Here is an 18803-nt window from a genome sequence, read left to right as displayed (position 1 = left end):
CTATTCACTGAGATTGCACTGATCTGTGGCCTAACTCCACATAACTTTGTCCCGTATCCCTTAATACCTTTCCTTACTGAATATTGATCTACTTCAGATTTAAAATTAACAGCTGATTAGGTATCCACTACTATTTGTGGAAGAGAATTCCAAATGACCCCTACCCTTTGTGTGTAGAAGTACTTCCTTACATCTCTTCTGAATGGCCTGGCCCTAATTCTCAGACTATGCCCCTGAATTCTGGAATCCCGAACCAGCAAAATAGTTTGTCTTTACGTGCCCTGTCTTTTCCTCTTGCTATCTTGCAGACTTCGAACAGATCATCTTAACCTTCTAAATTCTAGAGAAAACAGAGCTAAATATATAATCTTTTTTCATAACGTAACCCCTGAAGTCCAGGTATCAATCTTGTTAACCTACATTGTACTCCCTCCAAGGTATTAAAATCCTTCCTAAGGTGTGGTGCCGAAATCTGCTCGCAGTACTCCAAGTCAGGTCTAACCAGGGTTTTGTATAACTGCAGCATGACTTCTAATAAGATTTGCAACTGTTTGAAAAAAGAATTGTAGTTGGTAGAGATAGTAACAAATCTGTTAATTTGAAATTAACGGATGTGGTGATCCAAGTGGCTTTTTCTCATTTAAGTCTTATTTTCACAATATTGTAGTTGTGTCCTAAATTACACTGATGTAGACATTTCTTGCTGATTGCCAATGCAAACAAGTTTACCTTTGGTGGGAGAGACATGCAACCTATTGATAATGTTGTTAAATTAAAGGCAAAAATTTAAGTCTAATTTTGCTATAAGTGTTCTTGAAACCTTAAACTTAATAGGAAATTGTAACATAAAAATTTAAGACAATGCAATTGCTGCCTTCAATCTTTGTGACATAGTCCTACGAAAGAGCTTGTGTACAATATTTTATTGTATCCTACTTGTGAAAGTATACATTTTCAGAAACTGAGAGAAATGTCTTTCCATGCAAATTAATTATCCAAAATTTATTGACAACAATAACAGCAAATAGTTTTTGTCAGAGTCTTCTAATTAATATTGTTATATATGAAACTTGACGCAATTTAATTTCACCTGCCCTTTCAAACTGCTGTTCATATTTCAGTCTGTCCATACAAAATTTCCTGGGAACATTGTTACCTATCAACTAAATTGTATGTTCTACCTTGCAGAATTGACCATCAGTCTCATCCGTATGGAGGCAAGCCTTCTACAAAAAGCAGCTCAAAAGCCGAAGGCAACACACGGTAAGACCTGATTTTCAACATTCCAACTGACACCACCATAAAGCTGTTTAGACAAAAGCGATCTTGCAGAAAGTTGTTATGTTTTGGGGTTCGGTTAAATGCAAGAACGAAATTGAAGTGGCGTATCTTTTCATCGAAACTGACTGTGAAGTTATTCTCATTCAATCAATGATTTAACCTAACCTTAATCTTGTCTTTTTTGCACAATGCAATCAAATCATTGGAGGTTGGGACATTTATTATCAAAGTAAACCTTTGGAAATATGTAAGATAATAAAGATTACCAACCTCTAATTCACCTTCAAGTATACTGAGCAGGAACAATAGGTCATCTCGAGAAAGATCTTCATGTTTTTTAGATGACGTCCTTGTTTTATGATTTCGCAAAACAGTCCCTGTCTCCTCCATAAAGAGTCTTTCCCTTCGATTGTTCATTTTAATTGTTCCTGAGTATGACTCGTCTTTTTCAGAATTTCGATGGCGTGACCTTGCTTGTTGATGCAACCTTTTAGTTTTGGATGAGCTTTCCAAGCTGTTGCTTCTTGAGCGCATTTTCAACTGAAACAGGTTAAAGCAAGTTTCTTTTTCAATGAAGTTACTTAAAACATCCATGTACTAATTGCAACAACTTTTTCATTCCTTCATGGGATGTGAGTGTCACTTATAGGCCAGGATTTAGTGCCAACTTCTAACTGCCCAGAGTGCAGTTAAGAGTCCGTCACATTGCTGTTGAGGTGGAGTCATGTTTAGGCCAGATGGGGTGAAAATGACAGATTTCCTTTCCTATTCTGCAACCACCTGATGAAGGAGCAACGCTCCGAAAGCTAGTGCTTTTCAATAAACCTGTTGGACTATAATCTGGTGTTGTGTGATTTTTAACTTTGTACACCCCAGTCCAACACAGGCACCTCCAAATCATGCCTAAAGGATATGAGAGAATCAGATGGGCTTTTGTGATAATCAACAATGGTTTCATGGTTGCCGTTAGGATACCTTTTTATTCCATATATTTTTAGTGAATTCAAATTTCACCACTAGCTATGGTGAAATTTGAATTCATGCCTGCAGTCTGGGGTCTGGATTACTAGACCAGTGATATTACTGCTACTTCCCCTAAACCCTAAATTTATCATTGCCAGTAAATAGAGCAGCCTCAACTTAAATAATTAATTATTTCCATGAGTTTGAAAATTTCATATGGAAAGCAAAAATATTATTAGAATAATGACCACTAATTTAAATCAAATTGGCCAATTGGCCAAATTGGGATGACAGCATCTCTAGCTAGGCCAGCAGTTTAGACCCATTCTAATTTGTCCAAAGATCCAACCCTATTGCTGCATAGGATTCACATATAGGCCATACTCGATAAGAAAGGCAGATTTTCCTCCCTACAGAACATTAGTGAACCAGATGGGGTTGAATGACCATCAGTAATGGTTATATTCATCAGCATTGGATGTAGTTTTAAATTCCAGATTTTTTTTCAAATTCACTTTTCACCTTCTGCCTGATGGATTTAAACATATGTCCCCAGAACATTAGACTGTGGTTCTGGAGTACTACCCAGTGACATCACGATGAAGCCATCACCTCCTTGATACATCCACACTTTATTTCAATTGGAATATGATAACTCACACTCATAATTGATAAGTAAGACACTGTAAGACCTTTCAAGTTTAGATTTGGGCGGCACGGTGGCACAGTGGTTAGCACTGCTGCCTCACAGCGCCAGGGACCCAAGTTCAATTCCCGCCTCAGGCAACTGTCTGTGTGGAGTTTGCACATTCTCCCCGTGTCTGTGTAGGTTTCCTCTGGGTGCTCCGGTTTCCTCCCACAGTCCAAAAATATGCAGGTTAGGTGAATTGGCCATGCTAAATTGCCTGTAGTGTTAGGTGAAGGGGTAAATGTAGGGGAATAGGTCTCGGCGGGTCGGTGTAGACTTGTTGGGCCGAAGGGCCTGTTTCCACACTGTAAGTAATCTAATCTAATTTCAGAATATTGCTGTCTCTTCTGCTCTTGTGTCTTTGTCCCATATCACTTAAACAAAAAAAACCTATTGATTTTGGGTCCTGAAGGGGTAAGTGTAGAGGAATGGGTCTGGGTTGGTTGCTCTTCAAAGGGTCGGTGTGGACTTGTTGGGCCGAAGGGCCTGTTTCCACACTGTAAGTAATCTAATCTAATCATTTATTCTATTCCTATCTCATTCATTTTTTTAATTTATCTTTTTCAAGACCAAATATGAGACATTTACAAAATGTCCTGTGCTCCAGACATTTGGATGGTATATTTTGTTTAAACACAGCCACTAAATTATATTCACAACTTATTATTCCCTTTGTTTTCACAACATTCACAATCCATAACGATCAAGTAACTTTGAATGTTCATTGCTTTGACATCACTTCTAAAAGTTTCTTAAATCAAAATGAATTTTAAACTTTCAAAGACTTAGCAATTGTTTCCTCCAACAAAGCCTGAGGATAAAATTTGATTATTTACAGTGACTACTTTATTTTGGTTATTTCGAGAGACTACATTTTTATATAAAGCATTGAATATTAGAAAATTATTATGTTTCAAACTCAGAAGTACTGAACAACAACATCTTCTAAAATGTTTTAATTTGGTCAATTAGAAGGCATTTCTCCTGTTACTTATCCCTACCTATGTAAGTAACATGCTGAATATGGCAAACCAAGGAAGTGCAGTTGAAGGGATAGAGAAAAAAAGTGGATAAATATGATGTGAATTCATTATTTGCATGAAATGTAAATAGAGGTATGAACTGCTTAGACCAAATTGCTTGTTTCTGTGTTGTGTCTTTTGTGAATTTATACATCACAGATCTATTCTGAATTTGTTGATCTCTTAGATGACCGCACTAATACTGTGATCAATTTGGTATTCTGAGATGAACAAAACATAGCCTGTATGTTCCTGACCATTATGTATCTATCTTGCAACTAGTAGGTACACATGGACACATCATGAGAACAGAATTTACCTGACTTTAATGTTTTCTCTAGCTTTGAAACATTCACTTTTCAAAGCCATAAAGTGGAATGGCCACTCACAATGAAATTGTCCTGGAAGTGTATGGATAAGATTCCTGATATTTCTTCACCTTTTACAGTTAGTTTGAAAACTAATCTAATGAGCACTTTATAGCTCTGTACTCTTAACCAATCAGATGATGCAATTTTGAGACCCCCACAGAATCAAGACGACTGCTACTTATATGTGCAGTTTGAATAGTGACAACTGACATAACATTCTTACTGTACTGAGATGTCCCCAAGTTATGGTTGAGCGCGGAAATGAAAATTAGTGCCCTCTTCAGTGGTGTTTGGTGTTTAATTAACTGAGAGACTGGTGGATGGGGAGCCTCAGCCCATGACCTTCCTCCTGCCATCAATCAACTGTGACCTAGGTTGAGTGATGACATGAGGGCAACATCATCTGACAATAGTCACTGCCCTATCCCATTGTGCTGCTGTCCATTCACCTCTGTTTGGTTGTCAGCTCTGAGTGGCCATTAATTCAGTGGGCCCTCACTAAAATAAATGACGTGTTTCACAGTGATGAATCAGATGAGTTTTTAGGACAGTCAGTGGTACTTTCATTACCACTATGTCTGAGATGAACATTTCACTCCGGATTTATGAGCTGAATTTAAATTCAAGCAGCTGTTGTGATGGGTTATGAACCTCTGTCCTCAGGGTATTTGAATATTAGAATCAAACGGTATAGGGAGTAGACTGGAAAGAAATTTTAATTAGCTTAAAGGAGGTTGCCCTGCAACTTATAGGGTACAACTTTTGACAATAGAATTATCTTAGGTAAATTCTTCACCACTCTGCTCAGAGATAAGCAATGTTCTAGCAGTTGAACAGGGTGAATGTTTTTTTTAAATCTGCAAGCCTGTATCTAGAAGTAGGCAGCTAAGTAAATTCCTGTAATTTTGCAAAATCTTTGTAAAACTAATGTTCACACAAGGATTTTTGTCAGTGCATTCACTGAGGACGACTGTGGAATCCCAAAGTAATGTTTTTGAATATAACACAGAACCTAAATCTGATACTTTACAGTTTTTAGGACCTGCTGACCTCATTTTGATTACTCTGCAATTACAGTGGTTTGCATTCTGGATCATTTCTCCTCCTTGACATAAACAATGTGACACATTAATTAGCTACAGTTTGAACTTGTTCTGTTTGTGGAATGACTTCATATTCAATAGAATGCACAGCATCTAAATCACAGTAGGAGGTTTTCCATTTCAGGCTGCCTAGCTGGTGGTTTTACTGTTTGTGGGGAATTGTAGCAGTACTGGGTTTAAGGCTGGATATAGTTTTTGTGTGCAGATATTTCCTTTTGTTGCTGCAAAGTTAGATGAGAATGGCTAACCTGCTGCTTTGGATATTTTCACTTCCATCATAGGCAGCTGATCAAAGATATGATATTCTGCAAGCTTATAATCAAAGAACAATAGTCATGAAGTCAGAAAAATTAGAAAGAAATTTTTGGGAATTATTGAATTAACTCTGAAGATGGTGCTAATATTTTCATAATCCAAGTCAAGCATTATGTCAGTGAAATGACATTGAACACTAAGCTAGCCATGTAAAAATTTGCACTTCCTTACATGGAAGAAGAAAAATATAGACTTAGGAAATTGGCCATTCAGCCCCTCAAGCCTGTCCTATTCTTTAGTTAGATGAGTGCTTCTGAAACCTTTCAGTCTGAGAATCACTCGGAACTCATACACCACCAACCGGACAGATCCTAGCTGGCTTTGCTTACTTTGTCTTATTTCATCCATGGAAAATGGGCATCGCTGGCTGGCCAGCATTGATTGCTTGCCCCAAGTTGCCCTTGAGAAGGTGGTGGTGAGCTGTCTTCTTGAACTGCTGCTGTCCGTATTCTGTAGATAGGGAGGGAAATCTTGGAGTTTGACCCAGCTACAGTGAAGGAACGACAATATATTTCCAGGTCAAGATGCGAGTGGCTTTACGGGGATTTGCAGGTGGTGGTGTTCCTAAGTATTTGATGTTCTTATCCTTCTAGATGGAAATGGTCATGGGTTTGGAAGATGCTGTCTAAGGGTATCTGGTGAATTTCTATGGTGCACATAGTTGATATTACACACTGTTGCTACTGAGCATGGTGGCGGAGAGGGATATTTGTGGATGTGGTGCAAATCAACTGGGCTGCTTTATCCTGGATGGGTGCCAAGCTTCTTATGCCTTGTAGATGGCGAACAGGCTTTAGGGAGTCAAGACGTGAGTTACCCGCTGCTGCATTCTGAACTGCTCTTGTAGCCACTGTAATTATATGGCGAGTCCAGTTCAGTTTCTGATTAATAGTAACCTCCAAGATTTGATAATTGGAGATATTAATGCCATTGAATGTCAAGGGACAGTGGTTAGATAGTCTCTTATTGAAGATGGTCACTGCATAGCATTTGTAGCGCATATGCTACTATCCCAAAAACACCCTGACAGCATTAATCGGAAGAATGACAGCTTCTGATGAGAAATTCATGATCTGAAGTCCAATTCCAAGATGGAGAGCCACAGTTGCATGTCAGGCTTAATGATTTAATTCAACAATTCACATTGAACTTCTGGGAAAAATAATTTTAAAATTTCTACTTGGTAGATTCTGTGAATAAAAGCTAACGCGTTCAATTTGCGTAAGAATTTACAACTGTCGAAGCCCAGTCAAAAGTCAAAACACAGACTAAACAATTTAACCTTGCTGTCTGGAAGCACTGTGCCACTTGTTCAGACCCCTTGTCCAAACCATAATGAGAATCGCCTGGACTCTTATCCACATGATGTCACAGAAGCTGACCACTATAGTATGTATGCTTATGGAATCCATCAATCTGTTGTCATTTTTTTCAGTATTAAATGCAGTAAATTAATTTTGGAATAGATATCACAAATTATTAATTAATTCAAAAATCAGAGGTATTTATGTGTATTGTAGTGACTTGAGGATTGTTTGTGGAGGGTCCATGTCTCTATGTTTAACAATTCTGGTATGTTTACCAGGATGAATGACATATAATTAACAAAAAACTTTTAAATTAGAAGGAGTTTGAATTTGACTGAGCTGTTCCTAGTACAGACATAAATTGCATGAAATGGAACAATGTTAGATTCTTTTTATCTGAAAGATCAGAGCATTCATCCAACCTAAATAATGTATACTTGCAAGTCTAACTTGGATTAGTTGAAGCTATATGAGTTTCTCAGCAACAGAAAAATAGAATTTTCTACAGACGATTGTATTTAAATAAATTGCACAGGAAGCACAACATTAGTTAGACGGATGCTGTAAACATTGTGGATCACAGAAAAATGCAGTAAGAAGTACTTGTGGCTCTGATTTGAGATATAAAAGTAAAAGATGGACTGATTTTTTTTCAATTTCTTTGTGTCTTTCCAAACATTTGTCGAAACATAAGTCTATCCAAGAGTCAGGTTGAAAAATTTTATTTAGATCAAAACGTTTAAAAGTGATAACTTCATAATAAAAGATTGGAAGTTCATCTCAGGTTCAAATGTGACAACAGAATTGCAAACAGACTGGGTAAATCTCTAATCTTTGTTGTCATCACATAGGATGTAATTTTGTGACTTTATTTCAGAGCTGTGGCAGTGGCACAAACCTGGTCAGAAGGATTCACTATTGGAAGGACAGGGGTTGCTTTGGGAGGATATACAGTGAAAGACTTTGGAGAGGCAAGGGAGGTTGGAGATGGGTCATTGAGATGTGAAACTTGCCTCAGTAAAAGCGAAAGGTTCATTTATCTTTGTGTACTGGCCAATATTTATTCCTCAATCAATATTACAAAAGCTGCTGTTTGTGAGAGCTTGGGGTACACAAACTGGCTGCAACATTTCCTACTTTACTATGCACTTCAAAATTGTACTTAACTGACAATAACGTGCGTTAGTATGGGTCCTTTAGTCTTTTTCTTTAACAAATTGGCAGGCAGCATGAAGTCTGTTCACTGCCTACTTTGGAAGCAACATACTGAGTTAATTATACATTCTGACTCCTGCACCCATTTTCGGGCCTTTTCCAATACTGCAACCCATAACCCTTAATTAAATAACTGTGATATATCGAGTCACACTTGTGACTATACTTTAACTCATTCCTCAAATGAAGATATTTTGACACTTGACTCTGACCATGTCAAACATTACAGTATGTGACAGATTACTAGTTTGATGAGGTGCAAAGCTATATTTTCTATGGTTCAAAATCAACACTTTCAGCCAAAACAATATGGTATTTGTCTCTGTCACATAGTTATGATAATAGTTCCACCTACTGTGGGAGATGAACTGATACTGTCCCTGGCACCTTTCATCCATTGAGCAGGAAAGCTCCCACAATCCAGACATGACTTGAAATCAACTCCCAGGGTTGAAAGGGCAAATGGTTTCTAAGCCTTGGATTTGTCAGCAATAACTTTATTTTATATGTTAACTTTCCCACGAATGCTTCTTTTCTTTTTAACTTAAATCCTTATGGGCAGAAGATTGGGAAGGAGTTGTGATAGCAGCCAAATATCATGCTGAGATGTGAAAACTGCTCCACATGCCTGGGCTTGAAGATCTCTTACACGTTTGTAATGACTCCATTAAAATTAAAGGAGACTCTATTAATACGTCATATAGAGTGTTCACTCAATGAATCTTTGCACTTCAGATGTGACTTTGACTGACAGCATTATATAATGACCTGGAATTATAGGACTGCAGCAGTAATGAATATTTACAAAGCTATTTGTTAAATTCTCTCCTAAACTAGAATAACTATCAATTAATCAAAGCGCTGAACGTTGCATCTCTTTAGATACGTGAGAGTTGTGGAGAGGGATCCTTGCCACGAAGCCCAGTGAAATTTCTTATCAAACCTGCCCCATTACTTACCTACCCTGCTCTGAAGATATACATTCTAATCAAATCCATCTTTATTTTGCTACACTGTTCCCAAGTCAACTCACCACGAGGTGGAATTTGCCAAAATACCAGCATCCGTTATGCGTGCATTACCTTTAAAAGCCTGTTGTGCACCCGAACAAGCACTCTAAGTCTGGAGCTTAGCTGGAGTTCCTGACTTTTGCTCCTGAGATAGGAAACGGGGTGAAATTGGTGCCCAGATTGCAGTCAGGAACCTGGAGGTCTTGTTGGATGTGATGGTGTAAACAAGGGACGTTCCTCTTCTCCAAGGACCAGCAATGGATTCCATGACAGCAGACCATTTCACCCTTGTCAGTGGTTGCCACTCAGGGCACTGTAGTCTCAGCCACTTGGAGGAATGTCCAGCAGTGTAGGAAGAATGTCAATGTCCTTCCCCTCTCCACCAGTTTATGTGCCACCCCCATCCTCTCTCAGTACCTCACACTCACTCTATCTGTGCAGCCTTTCTCTTGCCCTTGCTGCCAAATGCCTTCTCCCCAATGACCCACAACCCACAAACAGCTTCCTGACATGATATGAAATGACTAGTCCACCAACAACACCAGACCTTTGGTGTTTTTTACAGGCAGCAGCCATCCCCTGCCTGATAGAACTAATGTTCAATGGTGATGACCATCTAAGAGGTACTTTAACAAAGGAAAGCCCCAGTTAGGAGCCTGATTGGCACTGAATGCAGTAGACCTTTTCTAAGGTACATAATACAAAGTTTTCACTGATTCTGCAGCTGGCAGCTGAAATCACAATTCTGCCCATTAAATACTGCCCAGTACATCTGCAAGAAGACTGTGTTTTAATGGTCATTTCTACCATTTGACTTTAAATATGTTTTGAACTGTGACTCTGCCTCCATGCCAGTCAGGTCATTTGAGCTTATCACTAGGCAGAATTAGAGCTGCATACCCCTCTCTATAACTCCATCTTAGCCTGAATTAAAAGAAACAGTTTACAACGTAACAGCATTTAATACCTCACATTTGTAACAAACATTTAAATCACCATATTTGTGCTATGATCAGAAAATTGGTACACCAAAGCTCAAAGTCAAGAGGTAATAGAATTTGAATTTGTATTCACAATTTCTGATCAGATAGATTTTCAATTGAAGTTTGAAAGTAATAGAAGGTGTAGAATGAAAGTACCCTGATGGGGGCAGGGGGAAATTGGTGAGTAGGTCATGTGGGAGTGTGTGTGTTTGTGTTCCTTTTCTTTTAATGGTTAAAAGAATAATGAACTCTAATTAACCTTCTGTCATGAAAATCTTTTAATACAATTTTGTTAATGTATTCCATGATTGTCATGAAATTAGCGCTGAAAAGGGCATGAGCCCTTCAGGAAGGGCTCACGCCCGAAACGTCGATTCTCCTGCTCCTTGGATTCAGCCTGACCTGCTGTGCTTTTCCAGCAACACATTTTCAGCTCTGATCTCCAGCATCTGCAATCCTCACTTTCTCCTTGTCATGAAATTAGCAAGGTTTAATTATTGTTAAACAGGGAGATGTGGTGTCAATGATCTTTTTTTACTCAACCAGTTTGTACTTGCAAAATTCAGACAAAATATTTCTTATTCGATTAAATTTGGAGATTGGACAACACGTGCTGAACAATATTGAATGTACTAAAAATAAACTCTCTTTCAGTTAATTTAATTTAATCTGTCAAACTCAATATGGCTTATTTACACTGAGTAAAACCAGTATACATTCATGTGCAGGGACCTATTCTGTGTAAATAAAAAGAATATGTTTAAGCCTTGTAACTTTTTTTTCACTATCTGAGAGCTTGGGAATCCCTATCGTTCCTCATTGGCCAGGGGAATTGCCATGGAGCAAGCAATTAGAGTTGATGTACTAATTAATCAGCAGTCTTTCGACTGTAGTATAAATGTGATCATTTGAAATTTGGCATTCTTGCATTTGTCCTGATGAGTGCAAGACCAAACGCTTTGGCAACATCTCTCTCCTTCCAGCAATTTTCAAATGCTTAATTATTCATTACCTTTTGGAATTTGATTTTACAATACTCAGAATTATGTTATGTCATAAGTTCAAGAGAGTTCTTGAGCAGACAACAAGAGAGCTGATTCATACTTTAGCCTGAACTAACATCTAATCAAGATGATGTTACAATCTATGAGGACTCCAATGAATGCTAATCGTTTTACTAAAATGGGTTATTTAAAGATTTTCTTAAATTGAATAAAGATTAAGAACATTGCAATCAAAACAATGAAGGAGGGAAAGTATGACATATTAACAATTCCCAAATGATGATGAGGGCCATGTTTACAAAACATCATGTATTAGCAGTCTCAACCAGCAATGACACCTAATCCAAATTTATTCTGCAGTAATATTTTCTGCCTTTGAAAGAAATATCCAAGTAGGCAAATTTTGTTCAAGATCGATGTTCCCTGTGAATGTTTTGTGTTAGTCATAACCGACTTGACCACATAGTACCTTTCATTTTTTGTGTGACTATCCATGCTTGATGATTCAAAGGGGATAACATGTGAGCAGCCTGTGTGTGCTACCCTCTGGGTTGCTTTGAGCCACACAAGTACACAGCCTACAGGAAACATTAGTGAAGATATGTCTGATAAAGTAGCTTTAATTATTTCTAAAATTTGTATTCTGGCATCTAACATGACTGATTTTGTTTGTGTTTATATGTGTCATTGTCACAATTTAAAAGAGAGGCCATTTGTGCAGTTTTCACTTTCTCTTACGCTTTAATCAAATAGTATTCAGGTTGTGAGTAAGACAGGGTTGGAGGAGGAGGATCTTCTTCCTTCAATACCTTTGACAATTTCTTTTTATATATTGTCTTTAATGCAATAAGATTTTGTTCAGACACTTCACAGGAGTATTATAAAGACATAATTGAGGCACATAAAGTAACATTAGATGTAAGTGATAGATATTAAGTGGCAAAAAATTTTAATGTGGGAATTCTAGAGATTAGAACCGAAACAACTGTGGTAAAAAACAGCAGACTAATGAAAATCAGGGATATGTGTAGGGCCAGAAACGGAGGAACACAGAGCTCAGAGCTTTGTGTGGTGAGAGAAGGTTTAGGAGATGAAAAGATGCATAAGAGAATTTGAAAATAATGATAAGAAATTTAAAATTGAGACATTGATGGGCTAAGAGCCAATGTACATGAGAGACCTATTAACCAAATTTTCTAAAATGTAAGAAACATTTCAGAGACCAGTGAGGAGAGCTAATGGACAAGTATTAGTCAATTGATAATTCCTCCATTTGTGCATGTGGCAATTTTACAGAAAGATAAGAGTGATGTCCCAAAGCAGTTCAAAGTGCAGCACTTGCTTTGTCAGTTTTTGCCAATTAATTAATGAACATTCATCAGTTCATATTTGCTGATTGTGAAGTAGAGTTAACTAGTTGTTGTTTGAACTGTTACACGACATTTATATTTTCATCCTCATACTATTCACAGTCTACCCAAGAGTGGTTTCATGCCTCAACAAAGATAAACTGTTTTCTGGTGTGAGTATTAGTTACCAAGATGGAAGACTTTTTAACTAAATTAACCTTCTTAACATAATTAAACTGACCACCATAGACATATAACACCTGCAGTATATGGATGACTCCAGTACTCACTCTCTTCCCACACCAACTATAGTTACCATGAAGTTATGTTCTTCTAAATCTTTTCCCTTGCCTGAGGTATGGTTGTTACTTTCTCATGTGAGAGCAGCCAGGTGGTCTGGTAAAACTCTGGTGATTTTACCTTTACAGAAGATTTGCAAGCCTCACTCAATCTCTTCATTTCTTCACACAAAAGACTCATCCTGTCCTTGAATGTTGCCAAAGTAAAGCTCATACTACTGGAAGAAGGGTCACTGCTCTGAAGTAGAGTTACTGGATCAGAAACGTTAACTCCACTTTCTCCCCACAAATGGTGCCTGATGTCTTGAGTTTTCCCAGCAATTTCTGTTTCTGTTTCTGTTTCTGACTTCCAGCATCTGTAGTTCCCTGTTTTGGTTTTTCCTCACATTATTAATCCACACCTGGTCAAATATTCCACCTCACATGTATGCTGAAGGAAAAACTCTGTAATGTGCAATCTTCTCCCATACGTATCCCAAAAGCCCATTGGTGAGGAGATTCAATACTGGATCAACTGCACCAGCCAAACCTTCTACAAGCAATGGCAACGATTGTCTGACAACAATGACCTACCTCTACAAGTCAATAAAAAAATCCAAATGGGCAAAGCAAGTACTCCTGTACTGTAATGAGTGCTAGAGTATGTGTCAGCAATGCATAGAGTGGTAGGGAAGTTCCACCAGCAATGCTTTCATTACATTCTTCACAGTCAGTGGAAGGCCCATTGAACTACCACTTGTGTCCTTCCTGGAGCCAGATATGTAATTATTAAGTTAAAGCTCTCACAAAATCAGCTACAGTGGACTGGACACTGGTATCCTGATAGCTGAAAAGTGTCTCCATGCTATGTCATGTTTTGCACACTCACAAATGGTCAGTGTTCCAGGCAAGGACAATGAAAATGCTTCAAAGACACTCTGACATATTCCTTGAACTGTGACAGCTTTGATATAAATGACTGAGAGGTGCTTGCTGCTGACCTTTCACAAAGGCAACAACTTGTCCGTCAAGCTGCATTATGTTTTTGAGTTCAAATAGCTCAATGATGAGGTAGACTGGCAGGAAAGAAGGAAAGAAAAATAAGCAAATCAGGCACTGTAGATCAACTACACTGTGGGAAATCGTACTCAAGTATCCAACAATCTGTGGGTCAAGAATCAGGCCTGTTCAGTCATACAAAATGGCAGAAGTTTGCAGAAACCCTGAGCATATATCATCCTGGATTCGAGGGACAGTTGACAATAGTGGTGCAGAGAAAAGATGGCTGACTAGTTAGTACCTTAGAGAAAGACATTTCAGATGCTGATAATTTTGGCGTGTATTTCCAGCATTCAGATTTCCCTTCTCATTCCTTGCATTTTACTGGATTAGTTTGTGATGCATGTATATGATGCATATACAATACTTGAATGTATGGAGATAGTTCTCTCCATATACAAGCAGGGGCAAAAACTATGACTCTAGTAATTGCTTTTTTTGACAAAGACCTTTCAATATAGACTTTTTGAATTAAATTCCTCTGGATGCTATTTTAATAGGGATATTAACCTTGTATTTTATTCATTCACGGAATGGGGATACTGATAGCTAGGCCAGCATTTATTGTCCATTTCCAATTACCTAGAGGCCAGTTAAGAGTCAATCGTATTCTGTGGCTGTGGAGTCACGTGTAAGCCAGAGCAGATAAGGATGGCAATTTCCTTCTGTAAAGAGCCAGATGATGTTTTTCCCCCAACAAATGACTCTGTAAGACTATATTTCTGAATTTTAATTGAATTCAAATCCTACTATCTGCCAACAATAGTTTGCTTAAGTGATTGTAATATTGAGGGGAACTTGTACATTGGATTTTACGGTAGCTGCAGTCCTTGATTTGCCTTGCGGTTATACACATGTGCAATTGCTTTTCAGATTAGGGTATTTAAAAGTGACATCATTTTTTAAGCGTATAGATTTTCTGAAAGGAAGTTTTGTTCATGGCATGCAATCCATTAATGGGGAAAGCAGTTTTATAAGGCAACCCTTAAATATATGTGAATGAGGAGAGAATCAACTGTTTTCAGTTCCTCTGAATTTATTGCTTCTGCGCCTGCTGATCCATTTCCTTTCCTATATAGAAAACTACATCCCTGGCACAGAACTATACAATTGTGGGTTTGAACTAAATGCTTCCAAGACAACACAAATAATTGTATTAGTTTGCATTTTAGCATTGCTAGATGATAGCAGTGTGATATTCTATTCGAAACAGTGAACAGAAGTTGCATTTCCTAAATACAAAACTTAAATTACCACTAACAGTGGATATGAACAACAAAGCCTGTGTTGGAGTGAAATGTTTGACAATGGCAGAAAAATGTCCATGAATTAGTGTTGTACCTAAAATCTACATAGAAGACCACAGTTCAACAATGATCAGTTTAGAATATGTAAGCTTCTTGGTTACTAATGTGGGAGAAAGTGAGGACTGCAGATGCTGGAGATCAGAGCTGAAAATGTGTTGTTGGAAAAGCGCAGCAGGTCAGGCAGCATCCAAGGAGCAGGAGAATCGACGTTTCAGGCATGAGCCCTTCTTCAGGATTCCTGAAGAAGGGCTCATGCCCGAAACGTCGATTCTTCTGCTCCTTGGATGCTGCCTGACCTGCTGCACTTTTCCAGCAACACATTTTTAGCTCTGGTTAGAACATAGAGCAGTACAGCACAGAACAGGCCCTTCAGCCCACGATGTTGTGCCGACCACTAATGTTACTAATGTGTCAGGCTACAAGCATGAATTCCGATCAGTATCGTGCACAGCTGACCTGTTCTTACCACTTACAAGTCAGTAAATTACTGAAGGGTGGTTTTTCAAAGAAAAAAAATTGCTGCTTGCCACAATGCTTTGTTTGGTAGAACATAAGTTTCTTGGGTGAATTTTTCTATCGATAATATTACAAAGAAATAGAACAATATCACTGTGTTTAAATGTTCTATTCTTGTGCGCAGTCAAGTCAAAGGCATGAAATTGATTTGATCATGGTTTCACTCATGTATCTATGGAATGATGAATTCAGATACAGGATTTTATTGTCCCAAAGATGCCACTATTCATGTAAATACATTGTTAAAAACCACACAACTCCAAGTTTATGTGGAAGTACTAGCTTTCAGAGCGCTGCTCCTTCAGGGGGTTGTGGAGAATAAGTTTGTAACACACAGAAGTTATAGCAAAAGTTTACAGTGTGATGTAACTGAAATTATATACTGAAGAAGACCTGGATTGTTTGTTAAGTCTCTCATCTTTTAAAATGACCATGTTGGTTTCAGCTCTTTCATATGTTCAGAGCAGCGCTCTGAAAGCTAGTGCTTCCAAATAAACCTCTTGGATTATAATTGGGTGTTGTGTGATTTCTAACTTTGTACACCCCAGTCCAACACCGGTGTCTCCAAATCATGTAAATACATTATCAGAGTACGCTGCAGGTGTGAAATGGTATTGTGACATATTAGCCCTTCATTTACAGTTTAAATGCAGCCCAAATTTGGAATTAATCCTTGAGTTGAAACAAGAGCAAAATAGGAATGCAGTTTCTTCGAGAGGGAATGTACATTTGCTTACATCACTTGAATCAGTTGGGCAATAACATTCTGTTTATCCTGCACAACTTCAGTGAAATGTGAAGTTGAAAGCACTTCCTGCTACTAGTAAATCTGTAGCGTGAATGCACCAAGATCTGACTGAGATTGGGTTGTGCAACAGATTAAAATGTACTACTTGGATTTGAATTTAGGCGATCTTGTTGAGAAGAATGGCTCCTTTCCTGGCCTGTAAAGGTGCTAATTGAAACTTGCCTCACAGTAAGCATGAGTTCACAGTACACAATCCATAATTCAACACTAATAAGCACTAAATTGGCAATCTCATTCAGAGAGGCCAGGAAGATGGATAGGCGAGGCAACAATAAATTCACACTAGTGCCGGCAGCATGCACATAAAATGTTAATGAGGCTCAAGGTTCAATTTTGGGCTGGCCCTGAGCCTCGCCATTGGACCATGAAGCCCTTACACATTTCTGCCCACTTTACTCTGCATCTGTCTTATGTTGTGCCTGACATTTATGCTGATAAATTGTGAAAATGTTCCATTCCCCAGCATATGAATTTGCTAATTATATAGAATCAGTTTGCCATCACACTTTTATTGGTTTTCAAAACATGCACATTCTTTATTTTATGTTCATCATGCAAGTAATACTAAACTTGATAATCAAGCAATTTATAAGAGAAATTAACATACTTGCATGACTATTAAAATACAGCCGCTCCCTATTTTACCTAAATAGTGCTACATTTCTATAAATCTAACGCCTGAAATTCTAAAGGCCACATTTCTAACATTTTAAATGGGATTGTGTCAGGCATTGACGTGGTCTTACTGTCTGGACATTTTGTTTTTATTAATTCAAGGGATGAGGAATTTACTGGCTAGGTCAGCATTTATTGCCCCTATCTAATTGCTCAGGTTAAAATTCAAACACATTGTGTTGTGGGTCAGGAGTCACATATTGGCTAGACCAGGAAAGGATGGCACTTTCTCTCCCTAAAGGACTCTGGTGAACCAGATGGAATTTTCCGACAATCGACAATAGATTCAGATCTTTAATTGATTTTAAATTCCACCATCTGCAGGATTTGAACCTGGATCCCCAGAACATAACCTGGATCTCTGCATTAATAGTCCAACAGTAATGCCAATAAGCTGTCACTTCCTGATTGTTTCCAACATTTAAATACAACTTGTCTTTTTAGGAAGGTGGAGTTCCTTTGAACTCATTGGGTTTCTTTTTATACATAGCTCCCTATGCAAGTGGGCTGCCATGCCCTCTTCTGTGATTGAGCAGGAAGTTTCAGGCCATCTGGAATCCCATTCCCTGCCTGTAGTGAACCAACTTCTTCACCTCCAAGATCATGCTACTTCTTCCATAGGCCATGAATTACACCAAGTCCTGTGACCAATTTCTGGTGTGTTAGTTTTAATTATTTGTGTTAATTTTATTCCTGTTAAATTTAATGCTTGGTTCATTGAGTTTTAATTAATTTATGATGGAATATCCTAATGATTCATTAGTAAGGTTAAATCACATTTACTGCTGAGACAGAATCTTTGACAGAATCTTTTGTCATTAGTTCTAATGTGTAGCTTTGTTTCTGCTGGATTTGAAAGTTGTCTGAAGTACCTATAGGCTGGCAATTGTACCTGACTAATCTGCTCACATGTCTATCTGAGTGGGCAATGTCCCTCACCTGCTGACTTTTCAACAAGCTGGGAGTTCTACTGTGTGCAAGCTGAACCCACATCATGAAAGTACCATATTTGCAAATTGAATCATCAGCTCCGATGCCTGTTAGACAAAATAATTGACCACCTGACATAAACTGAGGCTAACTGATTATGATTTTTAATGTTTTGTGAACAAAACTTATCAATTGTTATAACCTATCATATATTTATTGGTATTGTTCTCAATCAGTCTTCTTATGTGGTGCCTTATTAAATGCCTTCTGGAAGTCTCGATATACCACATCCACTGGATCCCCATCATCTATCTTGCTGATTGCATCCTCAAAGAACTCTAGCAAGTTTGTCAAGTATGACTTGCCCTTTATGAAGGATTACGCAACAGTATTTTCGCATCATCCATATATAGGACCGACATTTATTCTCATATCAAGAAAAGCAATTTACCCAAAATTGTCATAATTTAAAACAATACTTTTCAGTTTTGGAACTTGGGATCAGCATTCTCTGGACATGGTGGTGCCAGGTAGTCATAGGAACACTGAAATTAGAAGCGGGAGTAGGCAATTCAGCCCTTCAAGCCCACTCCGCCATTTAAGGTGATCATGGCTGATC

General features: G+C 38.1%; 2 protein-coding genes across 5 annotated transcripts in view; one reads left to right on the top strand and one right to left on the bottom strand.

The window, feature by feature from the left end:
• Positions 1-18803, top strand: part of cmss1 (cms1 ribosomal small subunit homolog) — a 367856-nt gene that overhangs the window by 210915 nt on the left and 138138 nt on the right. For 2 of the 3 annotated variants that reach the window (XM_072585432.1, XM_072585433.1), the window contains one exon: positions 1189-1263. In XM_072585432.1, coding sequence (XP_072441533.1) covers positions 1189-1263 — 75 coding nt within the window. Of the gene's footprint in view, positions 1-1188; positions 1264-1729; positions 1831-18803 lie in introns of those variants that run through there. The other variant, XM_072585434.1, reaches the window with a different exon arrangement.
• Positions 1-18803, bottom strand: part of filip1l (filamin A interacting protein 1-like) — a 278663-nt gene that overhangs the window by 186257 nt on the left and 73603 nt on the right. For both annotated transcript variants that reach the window (XM_072585429.1, XM_072585430.1), the window contains exon 2: positions 1552-1821. In XM_072585429.1, the coding sequence (XP_072441530.1) occupies positions 1552-1815 (264 nt within the window). In that variant the 5' untranslated portion in view covers positions 1816-1821. The remainder of the gene's footprint in view (positions 1-1551; positions 1822-18803) is intronic.

This window comes from Chiloscyllium punctatum, chromosome 15 (genome assembly GCF_047496795.1).
Source record: "Chiloscyllium punctatum isolate Juve2018m chromosome 15, sChiPun1.3, whole genome shotgun sequence".
Classification (NCBI taxonomy): Eukaryota; Metazoa; Chordata; class Chondrichthyes; order Orectolobiformes; family Hemiscylliidae; genus Chiloscyllium; species Chiloscyllium punctatum.
This window is presented reverse-complemented; position numbering and strand designations above follow the sequence as displayed.